Source organism: Salmo salar, chromosome 10, assembly GCF_965601325.2.
Source record: "Salmo salar chromosome 10, fSalSal1, whole genome shotgun sequence".
NCBI classification, from domain to species: Eukaryota; Metazoa; Chordata; class Actinopteri; order Salmoniformes; family Salmonidae; genus Salmo; species Salmo salar.
In genome coordinates, this window is record NC_138300.1 from 14,587,818 (window position 1) to 14,603,394 (window position 15,577).

Below are 15,577 nucleotides of genomic sequence, written 5' to 3' on the forward strand. Positions count from 1 at the left end.
AGTGTTTTCTATCCATATATAATAAGTATATGCATATTCTAGTTACTGGGTAGGATTAGTAACCAGATTAAATCGGGTACATTTTTTTTATCCAGACGTGCAAATGCTGCCCCCTAGCCCTAACAGGATAAGGAGGCTTATTTGACAAAGATATCACGTCGGCTGTTTAGAGCTATTTTGGGTCATGCTTTTACTTCACATCCAGAATCATAACACATTATGACATAACCATCTCATTACAGCTGACAACCTGTCATAATATGGTCATGACCCTGTCATGACCCATATATTTTGACCTGTTGTGAGACATATTGTGTTATTTTATGACTGGTTATGACACCTACATAAGAGTGTCAAAACCCCCAGAACCTACCACACAAGCAAAACATTCCATTACACCGTAGCCTACTTGTCAACAGTATGTGAATGTTAAATACATCTATTTTTTTAATTGACCTAAATTATCATTATAATTGTGCACATATTGATGTCAGACATGCACCTATTGCAATGCTGTTGCTGATGACTGATGAACGCAGGAGAAGATTTCAGGAGCAGGACAAGACGCCCTCTTTTTGACTGATGTCATGACGTTGGCCTCTGAGTACAGGGAGGACAGTTGACCCCCTCCCCCCTTTGCACCATCCCCCAACCTACCTTCCCCCACCCAGGCCCTGTGTGAAGGGGTGGTAAAATTCCAGAGGAGAATCTCTTGCCACATGGCCCATAGAGAGACACAGGAAATTCTTCCAACTCACAGAATTGGGGAGCCAAGCGACATTTGTGTTCTGGAGAAGGTATGGAAGACTGGTGAAGAATCCAGCTACGAACTGGTCCGCTTGGTACAATTTTGTGATACTCAGAAGAGACGATAGCCATATTACCATAAAACTGTTTATATAATAGCCTCAGCCATGGGACTTGCATCCAAATGGTTGTATAGAATGTATTAATAAGGATAAAGCTATTTGTAATAGATTGAGATGCTATGTACTGATGTTAATGTGATAGAATTATATTTCTGTACCAAGCTTAACTCAGTCATCGGCACGCCCCCAGGGACACAGACAGGACCAGGTGTCATGTGACATGTTCACTATAAAACCATAGCCTGATCTACTTTCTTCAGACCCAGCCTCCACTCCATTGCGAGTTGGCCAATAGGTTTGACCATCCAAGTACTCTACTGAAAGTGAACTATACCACGTGGTTAACTTTTAGACTATTGATACCGACAGAATAAGAACAAGTCTTTGATATTAATTATTAGTCTGCAGCTAAGTAAATTATATCATTGAACGCGAAGACCAACGAAACATCCATTCTATGACAACATTAATGAATGTCGCTTTGAAAGATCCATTCTAACCCGAGAGAGAGAGAGAGAGAGAGAGAGAGAGAGAGAGAGAGAGAGAGAGAGAGAGAGAGAGAGAGAGAGAGAGAGAGAGAGAGAGAGAGAGAGAGAGAGAGAGAGAGAGAGAGAGAGAGAGAGAGAGAGAGAGAGAGAGAAGAAAACGCGGACAAAACTCTCCAACCGAACGACGCTCCAACAAGGATCCCGACGACACACTGAGCGTAAATATATATTGATTGCAATTGTTCCCGAATGAGTGAGCGTTCAATTGTTAATATTAATGAACTTAATATGAATGAAATATTAATGTGTACCTTCTCAGCTGCCCTTTATGACCCATTGTTCAACAAGACACCAGCCATGCCTGTTTTAGCCCACTAGGGCACATTACTCTACCAATTATTTGTGATGATAATTACTGTTTGTATACTTTCTGTGAATTAATTAGTTTAGTAAATAAATGATTTTAAGACAATTGCTGTATGGATGACTCTTAGTAAAGACTGGGTTCGTGCAGATACAACAATTTACGACGTTTGGAATGAGACTGGACGCGAGGTAAAATACACCATTTAAACCAGAAGATAATCGGCCTATACTATAATAGAATATAATATATAATGTTATAATATAGGAAAGTTATATTAGGAAAATTATAACTTTGTAATCTGAATATTTTCCTTGGTGCCCCGATCTCCTAGTAAATTACAATTAAACGATTAATCAGTTTGATCGCGTGATAATAATTACAGGGAGTTAATTGATAAACATGTCTTCAGTTTAATGGTACCCCAAAGACACGACACTGACATGAGGGCATGTACGTGATAGGCCTATCTGGCTTATATGAATATGATGGTCATAATGCTCCTTGACAGTCATCAACTGTACTTTTTTAGTCCAAGTAAAGTGACACAGGATGGTTGAAACGCTTCATGACAGTGTCGTACAGTGTATTTTCTACAAGTTAATTAAAATACGATGAAAAAAAAAATACAGGACTGTTAAGAATTCATTACAACAACAAAAGGAATCGAGAAAAACTTTCAAAACGAAAGGAAACTTGTCAGAGAAAAAATGTGAATAAACTTGAATACTTAACTTGAATAAAATGTGGGTTGACACTTATGGAGGTGTCATAACCAGCCATAAGATAACGCACTGTGTAACAAGATAGTCTAAATATATGGATCATGATAATGTTATGACCATTTTATAACCTGTTATGACATGGTTATGACTGTGAAATCACGTGTTACAACACGATGTCATGTAAAGTGTTAACCTATTTTGTATATAAGAAAAGCAAATGTACCAACACTTATTTTTGGTGATTTATGGTTGAATTATAATTGTATGGAAAATGCTTATTGTGTATAGACATTTTGGAAACAGTTATAGTCTTTATTTGAGTGGAATATCAGTTTATTTGCTTTTGTGACACCTGGTGGCCAATTGCTGATTTACCTGCAGAGTAGTATACAAGTAGCCTGCCATACCGCTCAATATTGGCCCCCATTAATTGAATATTTGAGTGATATAAAATAAAAGTTAACTCTTGCTGACAAGTTTGAGCGGTTAGGCTAATTTCCCATACTTTGTGGGCTCTGCCTGTCAAGCAACAGAAGGACGCATTTGCCGATGTACTGTTAGTTGACAATGTTTTGCAAGCTAACGGTAGAAACGTTATACAGTTGTCTAGTCCTAGTACTAGACCTAATGTACTTATTTTCTCCAACCAATGTAGGCCTACCTTAGTTCGCTAACGTTATCCCCTTTTCAATATTGTTTTTAAAGAGCGTTTCATCACGATTGCTTGATGGACTATGTCAAATTGGCTAGCTCGCTAATAACAGATCACTTCAATATGGCTAGTTAACAAACTAACTTTCAGGAGATAAACTAGATGGCTATACAGTTCATATAAGAAAATCAGTAAATTGGAGAGGAAGGCCCAGCCAATCAGAATTAGTTTTCCCCCACAAATGGGCTTTTTTTTACACACAGTATCATCAGCTGTCCGGGTGGCGAGTCTCAGACAATGACACATGTGAAGAAGCAGGATGTGGAGGTCCGAGGCTGGCGTGGTTACACGTGGTCTGCGGTTGTGACGCCGGTTGGACATACTGCCAAATTCTCTAAAATGACGTTGGAGGCAGCATATGGTAGAGAAATTAACATTCAATTCTCTGGCTATAGCTCTGGTGAACATTCCTGCAGTCAGCATGCCAATTCCACGCTCCCTCAACTTGAGACATCTGTGGCATTGTGTTATGTGACTAAAACTGCACATTTGAGAGTGGCCTTTTATTGTCCCCAGCACAAGGTGCACCTGTGTAATGATCATGCTGTTTAAACCAGCTTATTGATATGCCACACCTATCAGGTGAATGGATTTTCTTGGCAAAGGAGAAATGCTCACTAACAGGGCTGCAAACAAATTTTGTGCACACAATTTGAGAGAAATAAGCGTTTTGTGCAAATGGAACATTTCTGGGATCTTTTATTTGAACTCATGAAACATGGGATCAACGCTTTACACGTTGCGTTTACATGTTTGTTCAGTATATTAGTGGTAAGACTATATTCATTATATTGGACAGCCTCGCATGCTATATCATTTGGCCCATAGACATGCCCGGAACTTGCAAGGGGGGGGGGGGGGGGGCTCCGCTTCCCGCTTTTGCTCCTCGTTTTAGTATGTTCTCTAACGCGTCTCCCCTGTGAACTTAATCAAGCATCTGACGCAATTACAGAATATTTTTGTTGTGGGTTTCGAAGATTATGCAGGCAGAAACTGCAAACTAGCTGCATTTTATAATCCATGACACCGACGCAGGATTTCGTCCAGTCACAGTTCATTCTAAATTGCTGAGGGGAGATAGGCACGTGTGCCAATATTGGTGAATACGGCACGGTTTCGAATTCTGCTCGTCCAAAATCAGGTGCACCCATGATCCAAACTACCCATTTTAGTGAACCGTTACGCCGCTGCTAAAGATCATCTGTTCAGGTTCTCATTGAAAAGACACTGTCTGTAATAGAGAGGAGCACTTACCTGCGTGGGGGTCCCCAGTGGCTGAACGCAGGGGTTTCCTCTCCCTCTCCTTCCTCCCTCTCAGGTAGATCACTAAGAGCAAACACGCAAAATGTTGTCGACCACTAACTCTGTTGTCCCTGTACGCTCTATTTTCCTGTATCTACACGCCGCCTGCTTCCCGCTGACCACTGTAAGGTCTCTAAACCTCGAACGGCATACATTACATACAATAAAGGTTTCATAAAAACCAGAGGGTCGATAGTGAATGAAGAAGGTGTATGAAGGGAATTGAATCTGGCTCTACAGATGTGTGTCATCCTACCTGTGTCCTCCTCCTCCACTCTGGCCTCTCCTCTTCCTCCTCTCCGTGTCAACCAAACGCACCGAGCTACAGGAGAACAAATCAACCATTAGGTCGATCAATCAATCAGTATATTGTTCCTGAAATGTGTAGTTTAATACAATACATTGTTGTTTTACGTTTTGAAGTTGCAGGTTGTGCATATGAGTATGACACCCTATGTGTATGTCGCGTATTAGGATACGGGCAATTCCACGGGAATGGAATTATGCTGCGACACAGATTTTTCACTTCAAAAGGGATACTTCTGGATGTTGTCATTTAAGCCCGTTATCTACTTCCCTAGAGACAGGTGAACTCGTGCATATCATTTTTATGTGTCTCAGCGTCCAGTATGAAGGAAGTCAGAGGGAGTTCTGCGTGCCAATGCTAGCTAGCAGATATTGTAGACTTCCAGTCATTGCGCTAACGCTAGTTAACAACTTCCTTCAAACTGCACACAGAGACAAAAAAAGGTATCCACCGTCTGATTCTGGCGAAGTACAAAATCCCGAAGTATGCCTTTAAAATGTATACCAAACAAAAAACATTGACTTCAAAGTTTAACAAACCGTAGAACTCTATGCACAATGACTACTTTGAACAATTTCCACAGAAAAGTTTACAAAAACACATTTAGAGGAAGAACTGTGCAGATACAAAGTGGAATTGCCCATATGCCATAGCAACCCGTAGCACTGAAAATAACACCGTCACGTTTGAATATGTGTGGGTGCTTGTGTCACTTCAGCGTTAGCTAGCGCTAGTCGGCTGTACCTGCACCAAAACACCGGTATTTTTCATCCTATAGCTTGACCTCTATCCTTATAAAGTGAACCAACATGTTTTCAGCACTTTTACTTCCATGACTGATCAAAACTCATGTTCTCATGCTCTCTCGTCTTTCTGCAGCAGATATACTGAGCAATATGTTTGGAACATCGAATCGCAGTAAAATTACAGTCTTGAATTACAATACATATCCAGTAGAATCATGAGAATCGTGAGAATCGCAATACATATTGTATCGGCACCTAAGTATCGTGATAATATCGTGTTGTGAGGTCCCTAGCAATTCCCCGTCCTGAAGAGAGAGCTGATAAATTAATTCGATATTCATCTCACGCGGCACGAGATGCAGTCAAAAACCCGATTGTGAGTATGAATGAGGCTGTTAGGGACGTGAGGAGAAGTCAAAGTTCCTTTGGGCTCTTTTTGGTTTAATAGAAATCGGATGAGAGGAGAAAAATTAAAAAAGGAACCGCTCAAGACCGCGATATCGGCTTCGTACTTGATCCTGCACTGTGAAATTGGGCTGAGTGGGATGTGAAAGGGCTTTGTGGTTGAGAACGCTTGCGGAGATCAAACCACAAATGTATTCCGTTTTTATGTAGTGTTAGAAACCTCTTGTGATGTGTCGGGCCAAAGCTCTATTACTGCGGAAAGTTTGCACATAAAAAAGGTGGAACAAATTCGTAAGTAAAGGTTCAGAAGAATGTGTGTGTGATTTGCAAGGGCTGTACAGCTGAATGCAAATTTGGCGTCCCCGAATTTTCCTATCCGAGCATTTCGCAATCCTAGTCCGAGGGGCCCAAAGGAGCGCGCATGTAACAGTTAGCCACCGGGTTTATGGGCATCTGTTTATTTTCCCGGTCTTATTGTCCTCAGTACTATCGAATTTATTCCTCTATATCTATGTTATTTTTTTGCTTTACCATTTGTTTTGTTATGTTTCGTCAGGGACAACACCGCCTTTTGGGATGGGGGATGCTTTCGCGGGAGGGATATTGGAAGACAATTGGAGGTTTACATAGAGTCAGTTGCAGATACAGAATGTTTAGCAGTGCATATATTATGGAACAGCTATGGTGCATTCAGAAAGTATTCAGACGCCCTGACCTTTTCCACATTTTGTTACGTTACAGCTTTTTCCCGCAATCTACACACAACACCCCATAATGACAAAGCAAAAACAGGTTTTTGGAAATGTTTGCAAATGTATTAAAATAAGAAAAAGGAAATATGACATTTACATAAGTGTTCAGACCCTTTACTCAGTACTTTGTTGAAGCACCTTTGGCAGCAATTACAGCCTTGAGTGTTCTTGGGTATGACGCTACAAGCTTGGCACACCTGTATTTTGGGAGTTTCTCCCGTTCTTCTCTGCAGATCCTCTCAAGCTCTGTCAGGTTGGATGGGGAGCCTCGCTACACAAGTACTTTCAGGTCTCTCCAGAGATATTCGATCGGGTTCAAGTCCGGGCTCTGGAAGGGCCACTCGAGGACATTTAGAGACTTGTCCCGAAGCCACTCCTGCGTTGTCTTGGCTGTGTGCTTAGGGTCGTTGCCCTGCTGGAAGGTGAAACTTCGCCCCAGTCTGAGGTCCTGAGCGCTCTGGAGCAGGTTTTCATCAAGGATCTCTCTGTACTTTGCTCCGTTCATCTTTCCCTCGATTCTGACTAGTCTCCCAGTCCGTACCGCTGAAGAACATCCCCACAGCATGATGTTGCCACCACCATGCTTCCCTATAGGGATGGTATTGGCCAGATGAGCGGTGCCTGGTTTCCGCCAGACGTGACGCTTGGCATTCAGGCCAAAGAGTTCAATCTTGGTTTCATCAGACCAGAGAATTTTGTTTATCATGGTCTGAGTGTCCTTTAGGCTCCTTTTCATCTCATATGTATATACTGCATTCTATTCTACTGAATTTTTGTCAATGCCACTCCGACATTGCTCAATCTCATTTACTTTTAGATGTGTGTGTATTGTTGTGAATCGTTAGATACTACTGCACTGTTGGAGCTAGGAAAAGAAGCATTTCACAGCACCCGCAATAACATCTGCTAAATATGTGTATGCGACTAATAACATTTTATTTGATTTGGGCAAACTCTAAGCGGGCTGTCACGCGCCTTTTACTGAGTGTGTCTCCCGTTTGGCCACTACCATAAAGGCCTGATTGGTGGAGTCCCGCAGAGATAGAAGAACCTTCCAGAAGGACAACCATCTCCACAGAGGAACTCTAGAGCTCTGTCAGAGTGACCATCGGGTTCTTGGTCACCTCCCCGACCAATGCCCTTCTTCCCCGATTGCTCAGTTTAGCCGGGCGGCCAGCTCTAGGAAGAGTCTTGGTGGTTCCAAATTTATTCCATTTAAGAATGATGGAGGCCACTATGTTCTTGGGGATTTTCAATGCTGCATAAATATTTTGGTACCCTTCCCCAGATCTGTGCCTTGACACAATCCTGTCTCAGAGCTCTACGGACAATTCCTTCGACCTCATGGCTTGGTTTTTGCTCTGACATGCACTGACAACTGTGGGACCTTATATAGACAGGTGTGCCATTCCAAAACATGTCCAATCAAATGAATTTACCACAGGTGGACTCCAACCAAGTTCTAAACACATCTCAAGGATGATCAATGGAAACAAGATGCCCCTGAGCTCAATTTTGAGTCTCATAGCAAAGGGTCTGAATACTTATGTAATTAAGGTATCTGTTTTTTTATTTTTAATACATTTGCAAAACATTTTTTATTTTTTTACTTTTTGGGCTTTTTCATTGTGGGGTATTGTGTGTAGATTGCCGAGAAAATGTTTATATTTAAATCCCTTTTAGAATAAGGCTGTAGCGTAAGAAAATGTGGAAAAAGTCAAGGGGTCTGAATACTTCCCGTGTGGCTCGGTTGGTAGAGCATGGTGTTTGCAACGCCAGGGTTGTGGGTTCAATTCCCACGGGGACCAGTACGGGAAAAAAAAAAATCATGAAATGTATGCATTCACTACTGTAAGTCGCTCTGGATAAGAGCGTCTGCTAAATGACTAAAATGTAAAAAAATTAATAAAAAAAATGTCAATACTTCCCGAAGGCACTGTATATCAAATTACTTTATTCTTGCTATGTAACTACTGTTAGAAAATGTATACCAATATATTAAAAAAAGGTCCATGTACATAAAATCTGTCTGGAACGTACATGTAACAACAAAAGAAAAAGCTGTAAAAACAACCTTTATTTTTCTCCCCCGAAGAGGGACCCAAAAAATAAGTTAGCTATGGTCCCCATCCTGGGCTGGAACCAGGGACCTTCTGAACACATTGACAACTAGCACTAACAAAGCATTGCTACCGGTCACTCCACAAAAGCAAGTGAAACAACTAATTCAAGGTCTCAGAGAAGGTGACGTCACAGATCAACCACTACTAGCGCGCATCGCTAAACTACCTAGCCATTTCACATTGACTACACACATTTGTGATTTTGCCCTAGCACTATCATCAAGCCTTTGATTTTTTTTAAAACCATCTCATATTCTGTATTCAGGATATTCTGTATTCTTATCTTGATCATGGCTCAGATGCATGCATGCATGTATGACTGAATCATGACTGTCCTCCCGAGTGGCGCAGCGGTCTAAGGCACTCCATCTCAGTGCTAGAGGCGTCACTACAGACCCTGGTTCGATCCCGGGCTGTATCGCAACCGGCCGTGATCGGGAGTCCCATAGGGCGGCGCACAATTGGCACAGCGTCGTCCGGGTTAGGGGAGGGTTTGGCCGGGGTAGGCCATAACTGTAAAATAATAATTTGTTCTTATCCGCCTTGCCTAGTTAAATATTTTTTTTTTATAAAGGCAGTATCACTGGGGTCATTGCCTGCCATACCCCCCTTTCACCAGCAGAGGGGGCGCTAAGCCCACTTGAGAGCCAGGATCTGCAGACCAATTTATCAGCAAATGAAAAGAAAGGAAATGAATGCCATTACCTCAAAGATACATGTAATTGCATGTAAATCTTACTCAACCCACTAAAGACAAGATATGACGTCAATGAACACTCAAGAAGGCAGTTTACTGATAAAAGTGTCTGCTAAATGACGTATATTATTATTTTTTGAAACACCCGCAGTATTGGTTCAACTTTTCACCCACATTTTTGTAGAAATCAATTGTTGTGGGTAAATACCTGTCAGTGAGTGAGTGAGTGAGTGAGTGAGTGAGTGAGTGAGTGAGTGAGTGAGTGAGTGGTACTGACTCGGTGTCCGTGTCAGTCAGGGTGAGTTCTGATCCTCCGTTCCTGGAGTCCGAGTCTGCCTCACTGTCCCCACCCGTCTCCACCCAGGAGTCCACAGACTGACCCAGACTGAGCTGGTCAAGAAGGGCTCTGGGCTGCTGGTCTGGATTGGGCATCTCCTCCACCTGTTCAGAGGGCAAGACTAAATGGTATCCTCCTGTCCCCAGACACACTTACCTAAATAATAACGGGACGCACTGTGACATAAAGCATTCTATTTCGGAATATAATACTGATTCAATAGTAACAGTGGTCTTAAAGACTGCATGAGATGTTGAGTTGGGTGTGTTACAGCCGTACGCTGTTGGCCACCGCAGATGTAGAGGTGGAAGCCAGACATCTCTCACCTGACTTGCCAGCGCACAACACAGTAGACCACTCACCTTTTCCTGAGCTCCAGAGTGGACAGAGGCCGGTGGGACGGGGCATCCGTTGTCTCTTTCCCACTCTCCCCACGAAGGTGGGGGTTTTCTGGGGTAGGGGTCCACCACCTGCCCCTCCCTGTCCTCCACCTCCACTCCATCCTCCTCTTCATCCACGGCCATCTCCCTCTCCTCTCCCATTGGGCTGGGCGTCAAGGTGGGAGTGGGGTTAAGGCTCCTAGTGGTCAAGGTGGGGGTGGGGTTAAGGGTCAAGGCAGGCGTCAAAGGTGAGGTGTAGCGAAGGAAGCTACAGTCCAGGATCAGCTCGGGCTCGTCCTCTTCCTGTCCAAGATCCTCCGGGAGGATGGAGCTATCAGCAAAGCCCTAGACAGGCAGACAGACAGAGACACACAATTTTGTCAATATCCAATGATAGGGAAAGCATGCGGGTGTGATGTTTTTCACATCTATGATACAAGTTAACAGTGCGATTTCACTTCAACTGCAAAAGATTGAATTGGGCCTAGTCTTTAAGGAATAGAAGGGTGAAAGTGGTGTTAAGTGGTTACAAAAGATGCTTCAAGAACAACCGGTTTGACCAACCACTGCATAGATCTACCTACACTACCGGTCAAAAGTTTTACAACAACTACTCATTCGAGGGTTTTTCTTTATTTGTACTATTTTCTACATTGTAGAATAATAGTGAAGACATCAAAACTATGAAATAACACATATGGAATCATGTAGTAACCAAAAAGGTGTTCAAATCAAAATATATTTTATATTTGAGATTCTTCAAATAGCCACCCTTTGCCTTGATGACAGCTTTGCACACTCAACCAACATTCTCTCAACCAGCTTCACCTGGAATGCTTTTCCAACAGTCTTGAAGAAGTTCCCACATATGCTGAGCACTTGTTGGCTGATTTTCCTTCACTCTGCGGTCCAACTCATCCCAAACCATCTCAATTGGATAGAGGTCAGGGGATTGTGGAGGCCAGGTCATCTGATGCAGCACTCCACTCTCCGACAGAGCTGCAGAACGCTGTGGTAACCTTGCTAGTTAAGTGTGCCTTGAATTCTAAATAAATCACAAACAGTGTCACATGCAAAGCATACCCACACCGTCACTCCTCCTCCTCCTCCATGCTTTACAGTGGGAAATACACATGCGGAGATCATCCATTCAACCTCACTGCGTCTCAGAAAGACACGGCGGTTGGAAACAAAAATCTCCAATTTGGATTCCAGACCAAAATACACATTTCCACCAGTCTAATGTCCATTGCTCATGTTTCTTGGCCCAAGCAAGTCTCTTCTTCTTATTGGTGTCCTTTAGTAGTGGTTTCTTTACTGCAATTCGACCATGAAGGCTTGATTCACGCAGTCTCCTCTGAACAGTTGATGTTGAGATGTGTCTGCTACTTGAACTCTGTGAAGCATTTATTCGGGCTGCAATTTCTGAGGCTGGTAACTCTAATGAACTTATCCTCTGCAGCAGAGGTAACTCTGGGTCTTCCATTCCTGTGGCGGTCCTCATGAGAGCCAGTTTCATCATAGCTCTTGATGGTTTTTGCGACTGCACTTGAAGAAACGTTCAAAGTTCTTGAAATCCGTATTGACTGACCTTCGTGTCTTAAAGTAATGAGGGACTGTCGTTTCTCTTTGCTTATTTGAGCGGTTCTTGGTCTTTTACCAAATAGGGCTATCTTCTGTATACCCCCCCACCTTGTCACAACACAACTGATTTGCTCAAACGCATTAAGTAGGAAAGAAGGCACACCTGTTAATTGAAATGCATTTCAGGTGACTACCTCATGAAGCTGGTTGAGAGAATGCAAAGCGTGTGCGAAGCTATCATCGAGGCAAAGGGTGGCTACTTTGAAGAATCTTAAATATAAAACATATTTTGATTTGTTTAACACGTGATTCCATATGTGTTATTTCATAGTTTGTTTTCACTACTATTCTACAATGTAGAAAAAAGTTTTAAAAAAATAAAGAAAACCGCTTGAATGAGTAGGTGTTCTAAAACTTTTCGCCGGTCGGGTACATCCAACCGAACACACACCCAACATCACTTAGGTCAGTAGGGACCTCGGGGGTCAAAAGACTACCTGACCGTTTTATCACTGCTATCAGAACCTTCTGATGTGTGACAAACAGCTTGGGAGAGCAATGAAGGGCTGGGCCTCTTTCTCTTTGGCATACACACATACCCAATACTAGTGGCAGCCTATCAAAGCTAAGCCAAGGTTACTTCCTTCTGTTAGTGATCATAATCCTGATATTAGAGCGTTACGTTAAAAAAAAGTGCTGGATCGTAAAAATACTACCGTGGTGCCATTACAACAGTACCTTGGAAACAGGCAGGAGTGAGTGTGTAAGCAAGAGGCCCTTGCTCTGTCCCGCTGTCCTCCGGAGCTCCAGGTCCCCATGTCCCCTCTCCTCTGCTCCTTCCATCTAGAAGGAGAGACACATACAGGTGGCACCATTCACACGCTGTCAGGATTTTCTATAAGAGTACACACTCTCAATATACTGTAGTTACAGGAGCTGAAAACAGGTCATCACGCCCCCAGCAACAAACGTTTTTTAGGACAACTAGGTTCAGATATTCAAGGCTGTGTTCTTCAAAAATAAAGTAAATTCCATCACAAGTCAATAGTGTCACTAATACGTGGCATCAAGCATCAACACCAAGTTTAAAAGAACACAAAAAGTAAAGCAAAAAGAAAACGTGGAAAGAAATAATGTCAAAAAAAAAAAAGGTCAAATGTTTAACGTGCATTATCCCGGTCATAACAAATCTACTTAAGCCAAGTCCCCAACACATCACCGCGGTGCGTACCACTAATGGCTTGCAGATGCCCAAGTAGACGGTTCCAGACGGGGCGGCCTTGAGCACCTCCACGGCCTGGGCCAGGGTGCACGTGTCCAGGTAGGTGTCGTTGACAAACACCAGCTGGTCCCCGGGGAGCACGCCCCCATGGCACTCTGCCACGCCGCCGGGCACCAGCGAGCGGATGACGATGACGGAGCGCGCAACGTCCAGAGGATCCTGCAGAGGGCGACACAGACCAGGAGAAAAATGTGAGAGAGAGAGAGAGAGAGAGAGAGAGGAGAGAGAGAGAGAGAGAGAGAGAGAGAGAGAGAGAGAGAGAGAGAGAGAGAGAGAGAGAGAGAGAGAGAGAGAGAGAGAGGAGGAAGGGGGGAGAGTCATATACACACACGCATGAACGCACTCATATGAACACACAGTAATATGCAAGCCTGCAAACACTAACACATACACACACTCACATGTACTTACACAGCACATTAGGGCAATGTCTTGCTGGCTTCTCATTTACAGATTTACAGCAACTGATGAGTTGGACAAAACCATTCTGCTGAAGTATACTGCAACGATTCCTGCCCCCTGTGCCAAATGAGGTGTGTGTGTGTGTGTGTGTGTGTTTGTGTGTGTGTGTGTGGAGAAACAGCAGAGGGTAATTACAGAAAGGATGTCTCCATCTTTCACTCAAAATGTGACAGGTTTCTGACGAGTCACTTTACTTCGCTAACAGTAAGCACTTTGGCAACATTGGCCGTGTCCTTGAACAGTCCATAGCCAATAAAGCATATAAGGTGAACGGTGCCGTTCTGGGGAGAAGCTGTTGATTTTTCCTTGATGATGGAGCTGAGCACAGTGGATTATGCTTTTCCAGATATAGTGTCTAATATATGGTGTGTGTGTGTGTGTGTGTGTGTTTTTATGGTTTGACCACGTTTGTGGGGACCAGAAGTCCTCACAAGGATTGTAAAACGAGGACAATTTGAACAAGTGGGGACATTTCACCAGTCCTCACAAGGAAAAAGGCTATTTTAAGCTTACAATTGGGGTTAGGGTTAGAACTAGGGTTAGGAGTAAGGATTAGGTTCAGGGTTAGGGGTTAGGTTTAGGGGCTAGGGAAAACAGAATTTTCAATAGGAATCAATTGTCTGGTCCCCACAAGGACAGTAAAACAAACGTGTGTGTGCGTGTGTGTGCTTACGTCTCAGTGTGTCTACAGTAAGTGTTCAGCCCAGGATCCACCCATCTCGGAGGCCTGCTGACTCCATCAGTAAAGGAATACAACGGGAAGGAGGCTTGGCACGGCCAGCCAAAACAAAGTCAGAAATCACCTCAACGCAAAACACAGGCAACACCATGGCACCTCGAGACACTCTGGCAACACTGTCCCAAGGAAGTGTGTTTTGTGTTTTGCATCATGGTTCTGTCCCAAAGGACCCTGGTCAAAAGGACCCTGGTCAAAAGTAGCGCACTGCATTGGGAATAGGGTGGCATTTGGGACGAACACCTATGAGTGCATTTGTACAGGCTGATGTGAGGCATGAGCTGTACTGACTGCTGAGCACGTAACTGGTGATTAGAAGTGTTACAGTACACATTTACTGTCTAGGAGGGAATTCATTGTAAATGAATCGGAACCACAACCCTGGGTGTTGCAAGCAGACGTTGGTCGAACTCATTTCGTTTTAAATACTTTAGGTCCGCTTGATAGAGCTCGCCCGGGGGGGGGAAATGGAACCAATGGAATAGTCCCAAAAGTGAAAATCCTGCCCACCCTGTGCTCTGTATGTCCTAAAATCAAATTCGCCTGACTGGTTTACTAGCCTAGCCCCATGCTGAGCCATTGGGAAGTGCGAGAACAGTAGTAAAAAAGCTCTGTTCACTCCATCACCGTCCTACAGACAGTTACGTAAATGTATCAAAGGGCCCAACAAAGCCACACTTCCCCTCTCATCCCAAGTGTGACTGGTATCAATCACGGCCCGGACAGCCCGAGCCATAAAACTGCAATTCAGCACCAATTTGATGCCTCCCACAATACATTTGATGACCCATATGGGCGTCATTTCATGTGACTAGCGCTGGTTATAAAAGTGATTAACAAGTGGTTATTTCGATATAAAAACTAAAGCTGTACAAGGCTAATTAGTGGGGAAGAGTCGGGGACAGCTATCTGTCTACGGGAAGAGAGAAGGAGTTATAACTCTATTAGAATTATCTGTGGAGAGTGAGCGAGAGGGATCAAGTGTGTGTGTGTGTGTGTGTGCGCGCGCCTGTGATTGCGCATCCTAGTGTGTGTACATGCATGATGTGTGTGTGTGTGTGTGTGTGTGTGTGTGTGTGTGTGTGTGTATCCAAATTCAAATCCCATCATAGTGTGTGTGTGTGTGCGCGCGCCTGTGATTGCGCATCCTAGTGTGTGTACATGCATGATTGTGTGTGTGTGTGTGTGTGTGTGTGTGTGTGTGTGTGTGTGTGTGTGTGTGTGTGTGTATCCAAATTCAAATCCCATCATAGTGTGTGTGTGTGTGTGTGTGTGTGTGTGTGTGTGTGTTGCGCTGAACAGGTGG

The 15,577-nt window shown here is 43.5% G+C and overlaps 1 protein-coding gene across 1 annotated transcript in view; it reads right to left on the reverse strand.

Annotated features, from left to right (window-relative positions):
- Positions 1–15,577, reverse strand: part of patj (PATJ crumbs cell polarity complex component) — a 193,425-nt gene that overhangs the window by 102,551 nt on the left and 75,297 nt on the right. The window contains exons 21-26 of the mRNA XM_082956728.1: positions 13,023–13,232; positions 12,530–12,634; positions 10,190–10,552; positions 9,768–9,931; positions 4,717–4,782; positions 4,413–4,484 (exon numbers count right to left, since the gene is read on the reverse strand). Of these exons, the coding sequence (XP_082812854.1) occupies positions 4,413–4,484; positions 4,717–4,782; positions 9,768–9,931; positions 10,190–10,552; positions 12,530–12,634; positions 13,023–13,232 (980 nt within the window). The remainder of the gene's footprint in view (positions 1–4,412; positions 4,485–4,716; positions 4,783–9,767; positions 9,932–10,189; positions 10,553–12,529; positions 12,635–13,022; positions 13,233–15,577) is intronic.